We start from the raw sequence: 21,300 nt of genomic DNA, 5'->3' as shown, positions 1-21,300 counted from the left end.
CACTCGGATAAATCACATCGAAGATCTAAGATATTCGCATAGGATAGCAAATTTTAAAAACAATCACAGGTTCGGCAAAATAATCACCTGTGATTATTTTAAAATAATCACAGGTGCGAAGTTTTTATCGCTCTCCTTTCTAGGGGTCACGTGATTTGGGATGAAAAAAGAAAAGAAAAGAAAGGAGAGAAAGTGCAATGCGTAGGTTAAGAAGCAAACAAAAGGCACTTTATTATAAAGTTAGAAAATACTAAATAAATTACGTACCGAGGTTGTGGATATGATTGCTTACTGAATAAATTATGACGACAAACAATTACAGGCTCACAGTTTTTTAAATTTTAGTCTAATCCTTCCATGGAGTCTTCCAGAAACGAGCTTAATATTATCCTGAAAAACCGGGCAGCCCCAGTCACCCACGGAAAGTAAGCCTCCATGGCTTTCCCCTCCACAGATTAAATATAAAAATCGGATATATATGGAATACTAATATAGCTGTATTCATATATATTTACTTAACGAATACGATATAGATATGATTTTTTTTGAGTTATAAAAGTTTATATTCATATTTATTTTGAACAGATAAAATATTATAATATGAATATAAATATAATTATAATTTAGATAATTAAATTTTATATTTATAGAATCAAAAATATTATTAAATAAATAATAAATCAAATTTATAACATATTATATAAAATCAAATAAGATTATAAATATAATCAAATATTTTATTCGTATTCATATTATTTTTTTATAAATATAATATGGAAATGCATATTAATATAATCCTCGAATTTTTATGCATATTTGGATACCAAATAAAGTCGGACGCACATACTTTATCCTGTGCGTTGAATCATTACCGGAGAACACCCATCTGTACAGCTGTAACTGGTCGCATCAGCAAAACTGACAGCTAAGCTCACCCCAGAACTCTCCCAATCACGCCGTGCAACGTGGCGCAACGCTGGCTCACGGACGGACGAAGCTGAGCTGTAACGAATACAATAAAGAGGGAGTTTGCACAAAGCCCCATCATTTTATTTATTTTCCACAAAAAAATATATAGCCCCTTTCCTTTCTAATCATCACTGCCATACCGACAAACCGGCTACTCCCCGTCTTCCCCCTCCCTCCCACCATATAAACCCCCTTAATTCCCACCCCTCTCCCCCCACAGAGAGAACGAGAAGCTAAGAGCGAGCTCTAGAGCGGAGAAGTTTAAAAAAAAAAATGCCGATTTCTCGGATAGCGATCGGGACTCGGGACGAGGCGACTCACCCGAGCGCCCTCAAGGCCGCATTCGCCGAGTTCATCTCGACCCTCATTTTCGTCTTCGCCGGCCAGGGCTCCGGCATGGCTTTCAGTATGATATCTTCCCCCATCCCTGTTTTAAATAAATTGGTTTTTATTTCATGTTCTGTCGACTTCCGCAGGTAAGCTTACCGGTGGCGGTTCCACGACGCCGGCTGGCCTGGTAGCAGCGTCGCTGGCTCACGCCTTCGGACTGTTCGTGGCGGTGTCGGTGGGAGCCAACATCTCCGGCGGGCACGTCAACCCGGCGGTGACCTTCGGCGCCTTCATCGGCGGGAACATCACGTTGCTGAGAGGCATCCTCTACTGGATCGCTCAGCTCCTGGGCTCCACCGCTGCCTGCCTGCTGCTCCGCTTCTGCACCGGCGGCCTCGCCACCGGCACGTTCGGCCTCACCGGCGTCACCGTGTGGGAGGCTTTCGTCCTCGAGATCGTCATGACCTTCGGCCTCGTCTACACCGTGTACGCCACCGCGGTGGACCCCAAGAGGGGGAGCCTTGGGACGATTGCACCGATCGCGATCGGTTTCATCGTGGGGGCCAACATCCTCGTGGGCGGGGCCTTCGACGGGGCGTCGATGAACCCAGCGGTGTCGTTCGGACCGGCACTGGTGAGCTGGTCATGGGACGACCACTGGGTCTACTGGGGTGGCCCGCTCATCGGCGGTGGCCTCGCCGGGCTCGTCTATGAGTTCTTCTTCATCTCCCACACCCACGAGCAGCTCCCCACCACTGATTACTGAGTTCTTCTGTTGTTACTTCTTCTTATTTTCCCAAGGGTTTTTTCTGGCTCTTGTTTTCTTCTTCCTTCTATTGTGCTATCTTGATGTACTTTCTTGATTTGTGTTGGTCTGTTCTTCTCCGTTTCCGTTGCACCAAAGCTTCTCAAAAGGACTTGCGTCCATTTTGTCTTTTGTGTATCATTTTGAGGAACGTTATTGGGATGGATGTTGACCGTAAGGGCCCTTTTCTCTCGTTCTTTTACCTTTTTATTTGTTTTAAAATTAATTTTCCACTATATAAGTATGCATGTATACTTATCCTGTACATTATAAATTATAATTAGTACAACCAACTGGCTATAATTATTATCATTTTCACTATTTACTATGCGATAGCTCCGGATCCAAAGATGAGTAAATCTCTTTTCGATAATAAAAATTAGAAAAACCTGCATAGCTTTTTAACTTTACAAGTGATTTATATTTATATTTCAAAAATTTTAATTTTTCAGCTAAATTCTAAAATTTAGATTTTAATTGCTGATCTAGCCATCTATCTTCTCCAAAATTTTTGAATATATGATTATCATGGAAGATAAATTTAGATATAAAATTTAATCGATATCTTTATTAGTTGGATTGGAAGAGGAGCTTTTTCATAGAGCCGAAAATTGAAGACTAAATTAGTTATTTCGTATTTATTGTTAACCACGTTGGAGCACGGATGAATATTTAAATCATACTCCAAATAATTATAATTTTTAAAATTTATAAAAGTTAAAATATTTAGGATATAAATATAGATTATAAAAAGTTTAAGAAATATCTGTATAATTTTTTAAAAAAATAATAATAGCAGTAGCATCGCAGAAAAACCTTTACCAATGGACACAGCGGTAAGTACTGTATCCTTGGATAGCGTCACGAGCGACCTGCCTAGCCCAAGGAGATGCTTTTTATCTACGCCACTTGAGGTCTCTAAGGTCCATGAAGGAAACAGTTAAAGGTTAAAGCAGCCGTGGATGGATAAGAATTAACAAATTGACTGCCCAATACATGATTCAACTTGACACATCAAGCAGAAAACGCTTAAGCTGCGATCGATGTTGTTGTCTCTAAAACACTCCAAACATCCGTGATTAGTAGATCATTAATATGTACGTTTGTGCGCAGTACAAAACCAGACAACAAGGGGGCACACTACATGTATTGAGTGTTTCAATCAAAAAAAAAAAAAAGAATCTATTAGATGTTCAATGCTCGCAAACTCGTATTGACTAAATACCACTTTAGAGTTTCAAATGAAGTTTTAGGTACTTCATATTTTGCATTGGTAGGAAGAATTTTGGGTTCCTAGTCATATTGTTGGTGAACATGGATATTTTATCCTTATCCTAGAGTGACCATCACTTTCGCTTTGAGGTTGAAACCTCATCACATAGCAGCTTTGGAATAATTTTCTTTGTTTCTTCCTCTTAATGTGCAAGTTAGACAAATTTATTGAATGCAGTGCTGCAACTTGTAACTGGCATCGTCAAAAAATTGGACATATGAAAACAAATGCCATCAGTGTAAATTATGGACCACCTATTCTAATAAATGTTATCACAAAGAAGCCACAATCATTGCAAAGCTGAACCCATACAAACATACATATATATATATATATATATATATATATATATATGCAAATGAACAAACATACATACATATGTTGCATACATACATACATATATACGTACATTCATATATATAAAAGGATAAAGAGGAGAAAATTAAGTCATACTATTGGTAAGAGTTATTGCAATGTTCACCATCATTTAGAATATATTTAAGATCACGGCACGAGGAATATGATAAAAATAAAAATATTATTTATTTAACTCTTTTATTTTATCTTTATTTTCTGAAAATTATTATCTACATTGCATGCACTGTTGTAGCGATGTATATTGTCTACAGTGGCTGAGTTTCTATTGGTTTATTCATCAAAGTGCATCTCAATCATCATTATAGGAATCCAACGGCCATGATTGGTTGCATATATGGTCAGTGTATGGGTACTTTCTCCTGTTGTCTTTCTTAACTATCAAGTGCAGGTCCAGATCAAACTCTTTTAACTATGCTTAGTTTTTAAAAGACTCCCAAAAGAACAGCTTGATATTGGCCCATGCTCTACCAGTTCAGTTTAGATGACATTAAAAAGTAATATAACTCTAATATAATCCGAACCAGATTCACCGAGAAACTTCCCCACTCTTGCCTCTGTCACTGAATCTAGAGGCCATACAAATCCTTTACCGGCCATACAAATCTCCCAACTCTCCTTGAGATTAACGTTAACGTATATTCTAATATTTCATCATCTATGTTTTTGTGCATCATTATTTCTATCAACTTTTTTTTTTTTTCATTCCATCAGGCATCATTAATTTTATTCGCATCATTGACTTTAATGTCCGTCCCCTCCCTCGTTAAATCACTGGTCCATCGCCAAAGCAAGGCAGCATCCAAGGGGACGCCCTCGTTTCCGTCGGTAGCCGCTGGTAGAGCCACGTGAAATCGTACCTTACTCCTATCGCCCATTTTGTCCGGTCGCTTTATAGTTTATGGTTTCAGACAAGTGGGGGGAATTGTGTCAGTCCATTTCGTGGTACGTGGTGCTGCATTACTCCCAGTGTAGTACATCCGTGGTCTCGAGATAAGTTCTACCTCCCCCGGATGAATAAGACTTCCATGTTCTACATTACTTGATACTTGCAACTCTTCCTAATTATCGTGACACTAGTTTTAAACCCGCGCGTTGCATGTGGGTTCCGGAGCTAATTTTTTTATTAAAAAATTATTTATAAATCAAAAAAATATTATCCATTCAGAATATTGGTGTTGATTCATATTTTTAATTGTACATATAAATAGATTTTATATTTTAATCATATTATTTAATTTATATAAATAATATTTAAAATAATTTTTTAATAATATAATATTTTAATTTAATATTTTTATTAAAAATTAAGAATTATTTGAAAGAAGAGCTTAGATGCATGCCTATGGAATGTTAATTTTTTCCGTATGACATTTATAGGTAAGAAATGATTGCTTACATGGATAGTCTCAATTATTCATAATTTTTTCTCATTATATATATATATATATATATATATATATATATATATATATATATATATTATATATATATATATATATATTAGATTAAGGGGCATTTGGTTTGGAGAGTTAGGGTCGAGAATCAAAATAAAAATGGATGGCTGCTATTTCAATTATTTAGTTAGAAAAAAAATTATTTTGATTTTGATTTTGAAGTGAAATGAAAATGATCTAATTTATCTAAAATTTAATTCCTACTTGTTGTAAGATCGTGCCATCTCAGCTATGGATCTTAGGGCTCATTTTCGAAATCCCGGACCAATGAGAATGGGCATCATCGGATCCATCAAAAAAAGTTAAGGTAAAATGACTATACATGTTTGGATGCTCACCAATCTCTGCATCAACCTCTAGCCAGCCCTAGATCGGGATTCTTTTAACCTCCGGATCGACATCTCATCATTTACAGGAATGAAACCCACAACGAACACCGATCTTTGGGTCAAGATTCTGCCAATTACCAAAGGCAAAATCCCACAGTCCATGTTGATATGGATCTAATCAAAATGGCCCCTCGACCACAAGCCGGCACCAATCCACCGACTCATGGGGACACATGGACAATCTATTGAAATCTCCTAACAAACTCTCGAAATATGGGCATGTGGGCATAATAAAAATCCATGACTAACTACCTACAGGCTCAAGTCTAATGGCCTAAGCATAATAAACTTCGACACTCTTCTATATAAAAAATGAAATAAAGGAACTCCGGAGTAAGTAAAATGTAAGCTTTAGTAAACCAATCTGAATCACCACTAAGTTTCATACTCTTTCTCTATCTGTGCTCAAGCTTCGGCTGATTTTATCATTAGAGGGTTTCTCGTCGGAAGCCCCACTTTTGGTACTAGCGGACTTCTTTTGTAGGTCCGTCAGGTGTCACCTGCATCCAGATCGTCTTTCATTTTCAACCACATCAGCACCTTCGGAGTCTGGACGCAATACTATTCTTTCTTAAGGATTTAAATTTTTATTTTATTTTGATTTTGATTATAACCCAAACACTTCAGGAGATTTGACTATTTTGATTCTGATTCGAATTAATTTCGATTCTCATTTTAATTTTGATTCTGATTTTAGTTGCAAACTAAAGCCCCTGGATGCTTGGGCTCCATCAGTCAAAATAGCTAAAAAAATTGAACCCAAGATTGAAATCTGGATGTAGGCAGAATGAGAATGAATCTAGGCCAAACTTGAGCTCAAGCGGGATTTGACTCCATGTCCTTGGCACAAATATAAAATACTCTACCTACTCGATAAGTTTCTTTGATTTAACGATTTCAGAGGCATTTATTATCTAATATTATTGGTGTTATTGAGGCCTTAATCCTTATGCTTAGAATGGAAAATTATGTTTATATTTTGGCAAAGAGAAATTCTTTGTGCATCGTAGGTGGTGTAAAAAATCTGATATGGAGCACATCATCTTTTTCGATTGGTTTACATAGTCACTATTTTTCAATGTACATTTAATACCTGTAGGTCGATTTTTTCGTTTAAAAATTTTGTACAATGAAAACACCTCGATCCTTTGAAAAAAGTTATGATTTCCTATGGTATAATATGACCCAGGATGTTATAATATGGCATGAGGTATTATAATATGAGAGAAGTATTTTTGTCCAACTACTTTTCAATGCACATTTAATGTCTGTAAATCAGCTTTTTCGTTTAAAAATTTTGTATGATGAAAATACCCTTGTTCTTTGAAAAAATTATGACATTCTATGTCCATATTATGACATCCTATGTTATATTATGACATCCTGTGGATAAAAATTATGACTTTCTAGATGTAAGATGTCATAATATGGACATAAAATATCATAACTTTTTCAAAGAATAGGGATATTTTCGTCGTACAAAATTTTTAAATGAAAAATCTGACCTACAGGCATTAAATATGCATTGAAAAATAGTGACTATGTGGACCAAGTGGATAAGACGGTGAGCTCCACATCAAATTTTTTGCACCGTCAATGGTGCAAGTCAGCTTTTTTGTTAAAAATTTTATGTGACGAAAATATTCCTATCCTTTGAAAAAAATTATAAATTTCTATGATATAATATGGTTCAGGATATCATAATATGGCCTAAGATATCGTAATATGAGAGAGACATTTTTGTTCAACCACTTTTCAATGTGCATTTAATGTCTGCAGGTCAGTTTTTTCATTTAAAAATTTTATATGACGAAAATATTCCTATTCTTTGAAAAAATTATGACATTCTATGTCCATATTATGATATCCTGTATTATATTATGACATCCTGTAGATAAAAATTATGACTTTTTAGATGCAGGATGTCATAACATAGACATAGAATGTTATAATTTTTTCAAAGAATAAGAGTATTTTCATCGTACAAAATTTTTAAATGAAAAAATTAACTTGCAGGCATTAAATATGCATTGAAAAATAGTGACTATGTAGACTTATCAGATAAGATGATGCGTTCCACGTCGGATTTTCTACATCGCCCATGGTGCACAAAAAATTTTGCTTCGACAAAGAGAAATTTTTTATGTACCGCAAGTGGTGTAGAAAATCTGACGTGGAGCATACCATCTTGTCCGATTGGTCCACGTAGTCACTATTTTTTAACACGCATTTAATGTCTGCAGATTGGCTTTTTCGTTTAAAAATTTTGTATGACAAAAATACCCTGCCCTTTGAAAAAAATTATGACTTCCTATGGCATAATATGACCAAGGATATCATAATATGGCCTAAGATATCATAATATGAGAGCAGCATTTTTGTCCAATCACTTTTCAATATGCATTTAATGTCTGTTGGTCGATTTTTTTTGTTTAAAAATTTTGTATGACAAAAATGCTCCTATTCTTTGAAAAAATTATGACATTTTATGTCTATATTATGACATCTTGTATTATATTAAGATATTTCGTGGACAAAAATTATGACTTTTTGGATGCAGGATGTCATAATATGGTCATAAAATATCATAATTTTTTCAAAGAATAAGAGTATTTTCATCATATAAAATTTTTAAATAAAAAAATCGATCTACAGATATTAAGTGCATATTGAAAAATAATGATTATGTAGATCAATCGGATAAGATGGTGTGCTCCATCAGATCTTCTATGCCGCCTACGGTGCACAAAGATTTTCACTTTCGGCAAATGTAGGTCTCACTGGATGGACAGAATCCTTAATACAAGTTGGACCTTCACAGACTATGGGCTGATAGAGGATGGGCTTAAAAGGTTATATTTTGGAATGAATTGAAACGAATTAGTTAGACCATCCTTCGATAGGTCATGGATCGTCGGGGGAGATTTTAATGCCATCTATAGGACTCCTGAAAGGAATGAGAACCCACAAGCACAAAAAATCTCTGTGGCTTTCCTCTTTTTTATCAGATCATCTCAGCTATTAGACCATCCCCTCAAGGGCTGGCGTTTCACTTGGTGTAATCATGTGGAATATTACATCTTGGCAAAAGTTTGACAGATTCTCTTCGTGGAATGAGATGACTTGCACCCTAGGCTCATTCTTATCAATCTGTGCTGCCTAATCCTTGTTCTCATCATGCTCCAATTAAACTCTCCCTTAAAGGGCCTCCTGAGTTTGAGAACATCTTTAGATTTGATTGAAGCTGATTGTCCTACGATGGTATATCTTGGATGCTGTTGTCCATGCTTGGAGCTCCATAGGATCTTCTAAGGATGTAGTTGCAAATCTTATCTCCAAACTTAGAAATACTAGACATTCCTTGAAACACTGTATCTAAGGTTAGATGCTTAGCTAGCTGGGCAAAAGGGATGAATTACTTGGTCAGATACAATGCATTAATAGAAGGAATGGGCTTGCTCTCTTCTCTGAAGAGAAAGATCATGGAGGCTTCTAAACAGAAGCTTTATCAAATTTGTAGGATGGGGAAAATCTATTGGAAATAAAAGGCAAAAATTAAGTAGTAAGATGAGGGTGACAATAATACAGCCTTTCTCATAAAAGCCGCCAACCTCCGGAGAAAGTTCAATTTGATTGCTAACGTTGAATCGAATGGATCAGTTTTCTCGGACCAAAAGGATATTAAAAAAGTTCTCATGGATTTTTTCTCGAGGCATCCTTAATTTCTCGCCTGTCCTCCAAATTGTACTCGATCGGGATTGTATCTATCACTCTTCTAATCCAGATCCAAGCTACAATGCCCCCCTTCACCTTTAGAAGTGTTGGATAGTCCTTCCTCACGTGGGACTATAATTTTTTAAAAAAAAAAAAAATGCAAGAAGGAATCTTTTAGGGCTCATATATTTTTTGAAAAGCCCTGTTTTGTTGAGGTCAGGATTTTGATACGGCCTACTTAGTTGGGGGTAATTAGAGGTATGCATGAAAGCCTAGAGCTAAGCGTGAAAAACTTTGGGACAACACGTGAAAATATTTAGGACGTAGACAAATTAAGAGGGAGAGAAAAAAATTTGAAACTACTATATCAGATGACTGGATAGTTGATAATATTTTAATTTTAATAAAATTTTAATATATTATTTTTAATATTAAAAACTATAAATTGAATGATTTTGATCTTTAAGAAGCCTTTTCCGATAACTGTTTCAAGCATCCACTAGTTTGATGAGATCTATCTATATTTATTATTGAAATTCATTTTATCTGTGATGATTATTTTATTATAAAAATTAAAATTTATTATTGATGATATATATTTATGTAATCTCTAGTTGATTTAGAAAAGATATATAGTAATCTTATTATTTTAAATAGTAAAAGATTAACATTAAAATTGTAGTGTCCTTTTTTTGTGGATTGCTTGATTCTTTTTGCTTATTAATTCCTGAATAGATTATAGAGATTATTGTTGCTTTGCGATATCTTATTTAATTACATAAAAAGATAAAAAAGGTTTACGGCTTTATTGTCCATGATTGTAGTTTTTTCTAATGAAGTGGTATTAGAGTAAGGTTGTTGCTAGTTGAATTTTTTTATGTTAATTAAATGGTAGAACATATAGATGGAAGTATGGTTAAACTTGTATCTTTTAATTATTCAATTTAGAAGCCCCGAATAGAAATTTATTATTTTGTAAAGATTTATACACTCCTATTGAAAGGGATGTGCCCAATCAAGTAAGAAAACTCAGTAAAAGTGACAAAAAATAGATAGAAAGATAATTAGATTAATCAGACAATGGATAGATGATAGTGTTTTTCATCATGTTACTATAAATACGAATCCCTATAGTTTAGAGAAGAAACTTGAGAGCCTCTGTGAATGAAAGATCAATAGAACAAAGCATTTATGATAAAAAAACTTGTGAATATGATGTATAAAGAGAAAAGTTCAGTTGTCGAGTATCTGAGTAGATTTCAGGATGCAGTAAATTAGTTGGCTGCTATGAAGATGATACTAGATGATTAGTTGCAAGCATTGTTGTTGCTAACTCTCTACTTGACAATTGAGAAACTTTGATTGTATCGCTTAGTAATTCAGCTCCTAATGGTGTGGTGATATTGTGAATGATAAAAGATAGTATACTTAATGAGGAGATCTGAAGAAGAGAATAGGATGTGACTACACAGTTAAAGGCATTGATTATAGAAAGACAAAAGAGTACAATTAGAAATTTATAAAATTTTAACAATCATAATAAGTCAATGGAAATGTTTAAATTCAGAAAGGATATCAAATATTTTTATTATGGTAAGACAGGGCAAACAAAAAAAAGTGCAAAAATTTAAAAAAGAGAAATCAAGGGAGAGAGATGAAGAAAAGGAGAAAAAAATGATACAACATCGATTGCATCTGATATTGATGTCGCCATTATTTGTAACAATGATTCTGTGAATCTTACATGCCATGATTATACTTAGGTTGTTGACTCAAATACCTTTTTTCATGTTACTTCTCAGCGTGATTTCTTTACATCTTATACTAGCGGTGATTTTGACAGTATCAGAATAGAAAATGATGGAATAATTAAGATTGTCGGCATAGGAGATGTTTGCTTGGCAATCAGTATTGAATGCCAATTATAGCTAAAAATTTAAAATATGTTCTAGATATTTGCTTCCACTTGATCTCTATTGGAATATTTGATAATGAAGATTACCACAGCCACTTTGGTGAAGAAAAATAAAACCTCATCGAAGGTTCTCTAGTTGTAGCAAGAGAAAAAAAAATTAAGATACTTTACATGATGCAGATAAAATTATGCAAGATGGAGGTGAATACGGCTGAAGACTTCATTGAATTATGGCATACACTATCATAGAAAGGACTACGATAGTGATTTTGAACCGCTATTATAGTCAAAAAAATTCATCATAGCCTACAACAGTGGTTCCATAACTACTGCCACTGTCACCATTGCCATAGGTCTATGGTAGAGGTTGTTGCAGCGATTGCTGTAACCGCTGCCATATATATGGTATAGCAGTGGTTACTCAACCGCTGCTATAACAAACTGTATAGCAATGATTTTTCAATCGCTGCTATAGATTGGCCATAGCTGTGGTTGGATAACCACTGCTATAGCTCTCTAGAGCAGTGATTATCTAAGCGCTGCTATAGCCATCTATAGCAGCGGTTCTACAATCGCTGCTATAAGTGTATAGCAGTGGTTTCATAATCGCTGCTATATCTTCTATAGCAGCCGTTACAAAACGCTACCATATTTAAACAATGGCGATGATTTTACAATCACTGTCATAGATTTTGGCAGCGGTTGGCACAGAGCTACGGCAGTGGTTGGCATGCTATGGCAGTGGTTGTGCAACCGCTGCTATAGCCTGTTGACCAACAAAAAAAATTATTTTTTTTATCTTTTTTTTACCTGATAGATCAGTTTAATATATAATTACTCAGCTAAAATTTGCAAGAACGAAAAATTTTATATAAAACTCAATAACAAGGATAATATTTCTTAAATACTCAAATTATATTATAATTATTATAATATTTTTAAATAAAAATAAAATATATAAAAAATTAGGCAAATCAAAATCTTTCTCTCCAAGCATCTCATCATCACTGGGAGGGCTGAAGCAGGATCGTGAGGGGTTGTAGCAGGAGTTGGAGGGGCTGGAGCTGAAATGCTAGCCAACATATCCTGAATGCTCGAAAAATCATCCAAGATAAGCAGACAGCTGCATCATCATAGTGGATATGACGTACTGTAGTTGAGATGCGTGCTCCTCAGCCTAAGATACACACTACTTAGTTGGAGCTACCTGTGCTAAGGTTCGTCAAGCTGCTCCAACTGACGACCCTGAAAGCGTGTGAGGAGATGCTCGCCTCAGACCAGTAGCTCATCGGTGTATGTCTGACTTGCAATGAATCCTTCCAGAGTGCTCAGGTCCAAGACCTGAGACAGATGATCATGGGGCCCAGAGGTGTCCGGCCCTCGTTCGCAAGCATGTCTAACTGCTCTTATAATTATAAATTCAAATAAAATCTCATAGAAAATGTTATAATACTAATCATACTAATTATATTCCAGTTATTACTTACAAAAATCCTTTCGATTGTGGCGTTCATCGGTCTGCCCTTCCTATCCATGTGACTCGATCAGAATATGGCGCTACAGTTGGGCATCACCCCCTCTCTCGTCAGCTATAACAATCAATCAGCTTGCTAGAAATATGTAAAAATAATAATTCAATAACTTGTAAACTAAAGGATCAGAATTTATTACCTCTCTATATATACGACTGGCTATAGACGTACGATCGAGAGTGTGCATGTACTCTTGAGCAATCCGATTCTCTCGATTCTGACGAGATGCAACCTAAATGTATTTAAATCACATAAGTTAAAATCAAATATAATTTTAGTATAATAAAAAATTCATAAATTATAAATTAAACCTGAAACTCCTGGCTCCTCCAATGCCTGACCATCCCCTCCCACTGACTCGGGGACAGTTCTGGATCTAAGGAACAAGCTCTTCCGCTATGTTCCTACGATGCTCTAGCCACCCTTTGTGGAGTTTGACCTTGTAGTTCTGATACAACTCTCTAATCTACTGCGGTCGGGCATCTTGAGCTCTCTCATGATCTGGAAAGTCATACCTCCTCTGTACAAAATTATCAGAAGTCAGTTACAAAATTATTCTAATCAAAATAATATAAACATATTACATGCATATATATATCTATATATATATATAAGATATACTTATCTAAATCTCCTCCCACACTCAGTTCTTGATACTAGCATCTATCAATCGTCAGTCTACGGGCAGTATGGGAATGATGTCGGACCACCTCACAAGCACACCAAAAAGAAATACATCTCCCGCACGGTCTCTCCTACTGGCCTCCCCTCCTAATCATACTCAACCATGACTGATGCTGGTGGTTCCACATATGCGGCATGCATGTGGGATCGTGAAATGTCTTACTAGATGATACACCTACAATAAAATATATTATGAATATATAAAAGTGTACAATAACTATATAAAGAATAAATAAATAAATAATTGACACAATAAAATCTACTCTCGCTGGGATCGTGCGATGTAGATGTCGGTGGAGCCTCATCAATGGGTGGAGTATGTACCGAAGATGCATAGGCTGATGACATGGCTACCGATGGAGGCTCAGATGTGTCAGTGGGAGGAATATGTGCCTGCGAAGCTGAAGTCGAAGTTGATGCAGAGGTAGATACAGTATGCGCCGGTAGTGACTCAGATGTCGAGCTCCGCATAGCTCGTCGAGGGGTGGGGGTAAAAGCTAGATGGATTTCGGTGCTATCATGACCTGTAATATTAATGAACATTAACAAATATAATATGTTGTTGAATAATAACATTAGTAGAGCATCAATAAATAAACACTAATATTTATACCAGGATGTTGAACTCATCGCCTACTGGCATCTACAATATGGACATCACCATCGCTCCTAACAAATATATCAAGGATCTCGACAACGTTAGATAAATTTTATTCTACAAGAACACTTTGTATGCATAGTCCAACATCGTCATCAACCTTGGTATCATAAAAAATATGCCTAGAATTATCCTCACAATAACACCCCATTGAGGCTCCAAGATATCACTAACGTAGAAATTTGACTAACTTGGGAGGCAAGTATATACGGTTCTTCAGTATAGAGATGGCATTGTATGTTGATAGAGTAAAACCGTACTCATTAATCTTCATCCATGATTGAGATAAAGTGTCAAATTAATCATATTTCATCAATGCAACTCTCCTTTAAAATAGTAGTCTAAGATAACTAACTTCTCCATAACCCATAATAGTTCAGATTCTCCGTACGAGACTGTGAATCCCTCGAGCTAGCATAACACCCAGTGGTGGTACTCAACATCACATCATTATTTTGTGTTGCATATTTATGGTCGACTATGAATATTGAACCTGTAGCCATTAATGACAAGCATTTTGTACTCACACACGGGTGATTAAGTTCCATTGAAAGAGCATGTACTTAATGGCTCACATCATTGGATGGTAATCTCCACATCTAAGAAGATGATACCTAATTAGTAAACATGTTCAAATAGGATGCACAAGGCAGGAATATATACTCACATGATTTTGAACCACTCAAAAACTCTTTACTATGTATTTTATCTTTTTCCGCATACTTAGAGCACCATATTTTACTGTTATGACTTTCTTGTGTTTGTTGCATAAGGAACAAATTTAGGTGTAATAGGATATTTTCTTCTAAATAATAAAAAATAAATAAGGCTGAGTGACTCACCTTATGTATGGCTTAATGACATCATAATTGAACAACATGTAGTGGTGCACCTTGTCCCTTTCTTCAAGGCTCAAATTGTGAGCGGTATGAAGTGGGAAGTCCACCTGATTGTGAAATGACTCAAATGCAGGCTCAATTGGCTCATACTGATCATCCTGATTTCTCATTAGTCAGTTATGACATGTCTCGAGCTTGTTTAAGTACATGATATAAAAATTCATACACTCTTAACCCAAATAATCTTCTACTATGGATCCCTCCAGGTGATTTATATTCCTTACGTAAGATTCAGTATTTGAATATTCTTCTCGATGGGGTACATCTATCGACAGAATACTGGACCTCTAAGTGCAACTTCTCCCATAAGGTGTACGGTGAGATGCATCATAACTGTAAAAAATGATGATGGAAATATCTTCTCCAAATCACATAATATAGTCATCACCCTTGCCTTCATTTCTTAACATCTTACTTAAAAACCTCTTCACACAAATATCTCTATAAAAGTTGCAAAGACGAATAACATCATTCTCACATTTTTTGGTAACACACGATGAATAGCTATTGGGATCAACTCCTGCATCAATACATGATAATTATTAGTCTTCAATCCACCAAGTCTCACATCCTTACTATTCACATGCTTTTGATATGTTGCTTGAGTACCCATCTGGGACCTTTATGTTCTCCAACATACGAAGAAATGTAGATCATTCGGAGGCGTTCATAACATAGCATGCATGAGGGAGCCTCCATTGTTCTCCCCCTATTGGCTTTGGTGGAGTGATTTTCTAATATCCCATTCTTGTAAGGCAAATCAAAAATTCAAGTCATTTTTGATCTTATCCTTGATGTTCAAGATCATTGCCAATAGGAGCTCGCACATATTCTTTTCAATATGCATGATATTTAAGCAGTGGCGCAATGAATTTGTCTCTCAATATGGCAAGTCAAAGAATATGCTTTTTTTTCTCCAATTAAAGTGTGTGTCATCCGCCTTTGATGATGTTTCTTCTTCTTACCACCAATCAGATCACTTTTCTAAATTCAACACTGAGATCATCCAACTCTCTCAGCACCTTACTCCCTGACATCCGGTTAGATACCTCATCTTCTTCAACAGTGCCATCGAAGGAGTATGCATCCCTTCTATATGGATAGTTTCAACGGAGGAAGCATCGATGCCTCATAAAGTTAAAGCTCTTCCAATGTGTCAACCTTTTAGATCGAATGTGTTTTTCATAAATTGGATATGCTAGCTCACCTTTCATGCTCCATCCTGATATTAGAGCATAAGTTGGAAAGTCGTTTATTGTCTATATAAGTACGTGTATGAAAAATGACTCATTCATCAAAGCATCAAAAGTTGGAACACCTTGAACCTCTACAACTGTGTCAGCTCGGCAATAAGAGGCTGCAAATAGAGATCAATGTCGTTTCCTACCTCCATCGGTCCAGGGATGAGCACTTCATGAAAGTGAAGGATTTTTTCATACACATCCATGGTGGAAGGTTGTAAACATGAGTAAACACTGGCCATATACTGTAGTTGATATTATGTGCTTGAAGGGGTTGAAACTATCACATGACAAGCCCAATCTCACATTGCGTATCTTTTGTGCGAAGTCGAAATGTATTTCATCAAATTTTGCTATGTCTCTCTATCGGCTAGATGCCTCAATGTATCATCTTTTATTCGCTCCTCTTCATGCCATCTCATGTCCTTCGATGTCTTTGCCGACATAAATAATTTTTGTAGTCTCGATATCAAAAGAAAGTGCCACATCAATTTTTAGGAATACGAATCGATGTGCTGTCTTTGTTCTATTTCATCTTGATACATGTACCTCGTGCATTCATTTCGGTTGGTATCTCCCTCCCAATAGAGCATGCAATCATTAAGACATGCATGTATCTTATTATAAGTAAAGTTCAACTATTCAATAATCTTCGATGCCTTATAATTATTCTTAGAATTTATGCATTGTCCAGAAGAATATCCCCCAAAAGCTCTAGTATACAGTTCACTTCATTATTACTGAACCCATTGGAGCATTTCGCATGATACAACCGGACTAAAAATTCAAGCTTCACCATCTTTTTATATCCGGATACAACGAAACATTAGCGTCCTCCATTAACTTGCGGACCTTCTCCACATCTTCGTTATTTGTCATTCTACTAACCATGGGATTAGGCATGGACGTAGATGTACATCATTATGGCAACAAACGAAAGATATCACGAACTATTTATTCTACTCCTCTATCATGTTGATCGCCTCCTTGCATCCTACACTCACCATGTTGATCCCAACAAATTTTATAGCCAGATTTAAAATCATAAATAGTAAGGTGGTCATTTACATCTTGATGAAGTAGCCAAAGCCACCCATACACTTCTTATAAGGAATTGGATAAGTTCATGATCCCCAATTCTCTATAGCAAAATCAAAAACTTTTGAAGTCCAGTCTCATATTTGACAGAACCTACTCAACTTCATCCATCCCTTATCCATTATAAAAATGATGATACTGTAATTAAATCATGTATAGAAATAAGATACAGCATAATAACATCAAGATAATTTGATAGTAATTGCTCATAATTTACGCACATATATCGATGCTTAAAGTTCATAACATTATTACAAAGGTAAAATGAAATATTTTATTTCAATCATGACAAGTTAAAAGGACTAATCAAATATCGCATGCATTATAAATAAATATTTGAAAGAATAAAAATATATTAAATATTATTTTTAGATATGTAATAAATATATTCTATCATCAACTAATAGGTAATGATAAGTCCTATCCTATTCAAGAAATGCATTAATTTTATAGGTCTATTACAGTAATCAAACGATACGCAATAGGGGCTAAAAAAATTTTGACAATATTTTTTTTAATTCTCTTGTGTAGGGAGAACAAAAGAGAAATACTGTCTGAAATTTTTTTCGAACTTCAGCATACCGTTTGATTACTGTAACGATCTATAGAATTACTTGTATTTCTCAAACTATCCATAGTGACAATCAATTGATCAATATAAATAATTCTTCTATTCGTACAAAAATAAATAAATATACGGATACATTAGAATATGTACATCAATCAACTGACAGGTCTATCACTCCATGCAATGCAAATTTTATTAAAATTAAGACATAATTAATATTGTCCGGCACCTTCCATCGTCTGAGTGCACTGGGTGTGCGAGGGCTAGATGCTTGGATGCCAGCTGTAATTCGAGGCCCGAGCATGCAAGGTACGCTCAGCCTCATGTTTGCAATACTTTCCGATACCTTCCTGCCGACATGGCACAGAATCTGTCGCCATAGCCTACAACTCACTGGCACGGCCCAGAACCCGACGGTATGACCCAGAACTCGTGGGCACGATCCAGAACCTGATGGCTTAGAACCTGATGGTATGGTCGACAGCTGTTAGCACGGCCCAGAACCCACCGATGGGGGTTGTCTTTAAATATTACTATGAAATAATTATAAATATTATTATGAATATTATAAATGATTATAAATATTATTATGAAATAAAATAAAAAAAGTTATACCTGCAGCTATGGGGAGGGGGTCGTGTAGAGCTACGGGGGTCGCCGGTGGGGCTAGAGGAAGGGGGCGGTGGGGTGGGGCACGGGGCCAAAGGGGGCTGGGCCCAAGGAAGGGGGTGGTGCTAGAGAGAGGGCAGTGACCAAAGGGAGCCGAGGCCGAGGGAAGCGGGGTGCGGGGCCAAAGGGAGTTGGGGCTGGGGCCAAGGGAGGGGGTGGTGCTAGAGGGAGGGCGACAGTCAAAGGGGGCCGGGGCCGAGGGAGGCGAGGCCAAGAGAGGTGGGGTGGAGGAAGGCAGGGCCAAAAGGGGCGACGACGGTGCTAGAGGAAGGGGTGGCAGCGGGCCAGGCCGACGACCGGGGCGGGTAGGATTTCAGGTAGAGAGGAGAGAGAGAGAGGTCGGTGCATGAAATGAAGAAGAGAGGGTGCAATTTAAAAGAAATTCACAGACCTATGGCAGCGGTTTTAAAAAATCGCTGCCATAGGTCTATTGTAGTGGTTATCAACCGCTGTAATAGATATTTAGGAACCTATGACAGTGGTTTTAAAAATCACTGCAATATACTATCACAGTGGTTATAAAGCAACCGCTGCTATAGGGCCTAAATATAATTTTTTTATATTTTTTTTGAATATGATATAATTTTAAAATTTAAAATCTATCTTCATCGTTAATTATCTAAATAATTATCGTTAGAGTATCATGATAAAAAATCACCTTGATCCATAGTTCTAACCATGTCAATCAATAAAATTTGATATCGATAGTCCCCATGATAATCTTATAATAGAGACACTGATGGATTTGAAAAGTTACAACGATGATTCGATAATATTTGTAGACATTATCAAAATTTTATTTCAATGAATATTATTATCATGATCAATTTAGCATGGAATGATTTCGATCGTTAAATAAAAATGAGTGATCAAAAGGTCAAACGGTGTCCGATCATAAGATAATTTTTTTAGATGAATAATCTTTGTATTACTTTAATCATTTATATGGTGGTGATCATAAAATTCAAACTGTGTGTATATGAACGATCCAAAGCTATATGTCTCTTGATACTCATTCTTAAAGTCTTAAGTAATTATGCTTGTACTTTTGTAAGATCTACTTAACATAGATAGTTCATATAGGTAATTTGATTTTATGATCATCATCATATAAATAATTAAAATAGTAATAAAGATTATTTGTCTAAAAAATTATTTATAATCAGACACATTTTCTTTTTAATCACTCATTTTTCATTTAACGGTTGAAATCATCCCGTGCTAAATTGATCATGATAATGATATCGATTAAAGTAAAATTTTGATAGTATCTTATAAATATTATCAAAATATCATTGTAAATTTTCGAATCCATTGATGGTCTTTATCTATCAAACTATCATGCGGTCATTCGTAACGTCGAAATCGAATTTATTGATCGACATAGCTAGGGCTATCGGATTGAGATAGTCTTTTTGATGATACTTTAATGATAATTATTTAGATAATAAATGATGAATATGACTTTAAATTTTAAAATTATATCATATTCAGAAAAAATATGAAAAATTTATATTTAGGCCTATAGCAGTGGTTGCTTAATAACCACTGCTATAGGTCTATTGCAACAGACAAGTAACCACTGCTATAATGGTATAGCAGCGATTATAAGTAATCGATATCATAGATTTGAGATATGACCGTGGTTATATGTAACCGTGCTATAGGTCAAGCTATGGCAGTGGTTATATATAACAGCTATAATAGATAAAACTTATGATAGTGGTTATACATAATCGCTGTTATAGGTCAACCTATGACCGCAGTTATGAGTAACCACTACTATAGATCTAACATATGACAGCGATTAATTAACCGCTGTCACATCTTAAATCTATGACAGCAGTTATGCATAACCGCTGTCACAGATCGAACCTATGGCAGCGGTTATGTATAACCACTGCCATATCTCTAACCTATCACAGCGGTTACATATAACCACTGCTATATTCGACCTGTGGCAGTGGTTATAAATAACCATGCTATAGATCCCAACTATGGCAGTGGTTTTCTTATAACCGTTGCTATACAAGCTATGGCACAGTTTTTGAATTGCTGCAGTAGTAAGCACTGCCATAGACTTTATTGTAGTAGTGATAAGCAGCTTGATCATATGAGTGAGAAGGAACTTGATATTCTAATTGGAAAGAAACTCTTTTCTATAAAGGTAGGTCTCTAAAGACTTGCATTAATTGTTTAATTGGCAACAATATAGAGTTACATTTCAAAATTCCCTCCACATACAAGATTACATATTTTGGATTTGATTCATATTGTTGTTTGCACTATGGATACTAGAACTCTTGATGGCACTTTATATTTTTTACTTTTATTGATGATCATATTAAAAAGTATGGGCTTTTATTTTACAATTAAAGATTAGGTACTCGATGTATTCCAGCATTTTCATACTAGTATTGAAAGAGAAATAAGAAGGCAACTAAAGTGTATCCGAGCAACTTATAAGAACAAATAAAGTGTATCTGAGCGGATAATAGTGATGAATATAGGGTCCATTTGGAAAATATAGCAGAGATCATGGTATCAGGTTTGAAAAAATTATTTCTAAAATATCTTAACATAATAGAGTTATTGAGAGAATTAATCATACTATTTATGAAAAAATTTGGTGTATGCTCTTTCATGCTAATTATCTCAATCTTTTTGAAATGAAGCGATGAGAATTGTAGTGGATTTGATCAATTTTTCTCCTCCAGTTTCTCT

General features: G+C 35.6%; 1 protein-coding gene across 1 annotated transcript; it reads left to right on the top strand.

Moving 5' to 3' along the window:
- The first annotated feature begins 1,161 nt into the window (after positions 1 to 1,161).
- Positions 1,162 to 2,233, top strand: LOC105053632 (probable aquaporin TIP1-1). Its single transcript, XM_010934881.3, has 2 exons — positions 1,162 to 1,375; positions 1,446 to 2,233. The coding sequence occupies exons 1-2, from the start codon at positions 1,243 to 1,245 to the stop codon at positions 2,063 to 2,065; spliced, it is 753 nt and encodes a 250-aa protein (XP_010933183.1). The 5' UTR covers positions 1,162 to 1,242; the 3' UTR covers positions 2,066 to 2,233.
- The last annotated feature ends 19,067 nt before the right edge of the window (positions 2,234 to 21,300 follow it).

This window comes from Elaeis guineensis, chromosome 11 (genome assembly GCF_000442705.2).
Source record: "Elaeis guineensis isolate ETL-2024a chromosome 11, EG11, whole genome shotgun sequence".
Classification (NCBI taxonomy): domain Eukaryota; kingdom Viridiplantae; phylum Streptophyta; class Magnoliopsida; order Arecales; family Arecaceae; genus Elaeis; species Elaeis guineensis.
The sequence above is the reverse complement of the archived record's forward strand: the minus strand, read 5'-3'. Positions and strand labels throughout refer to the sequence as shown.

Coding starts and splice junctions, on each gene's coding strand:
- LOC105053632 (XM_010934881.3), top strand. CDS start 1,243: ATGCCGATTTCTCGGATAGCGATCGGGACTCGGGACGAGGCGACTCAC. Junction 1,376..1,445: donor GGGCTCCGGCATGGCTTTCA/GTATGATATCTT, acceptor CGACTTCCGCAG/GTAAGCTTACCGGTGGCGGT.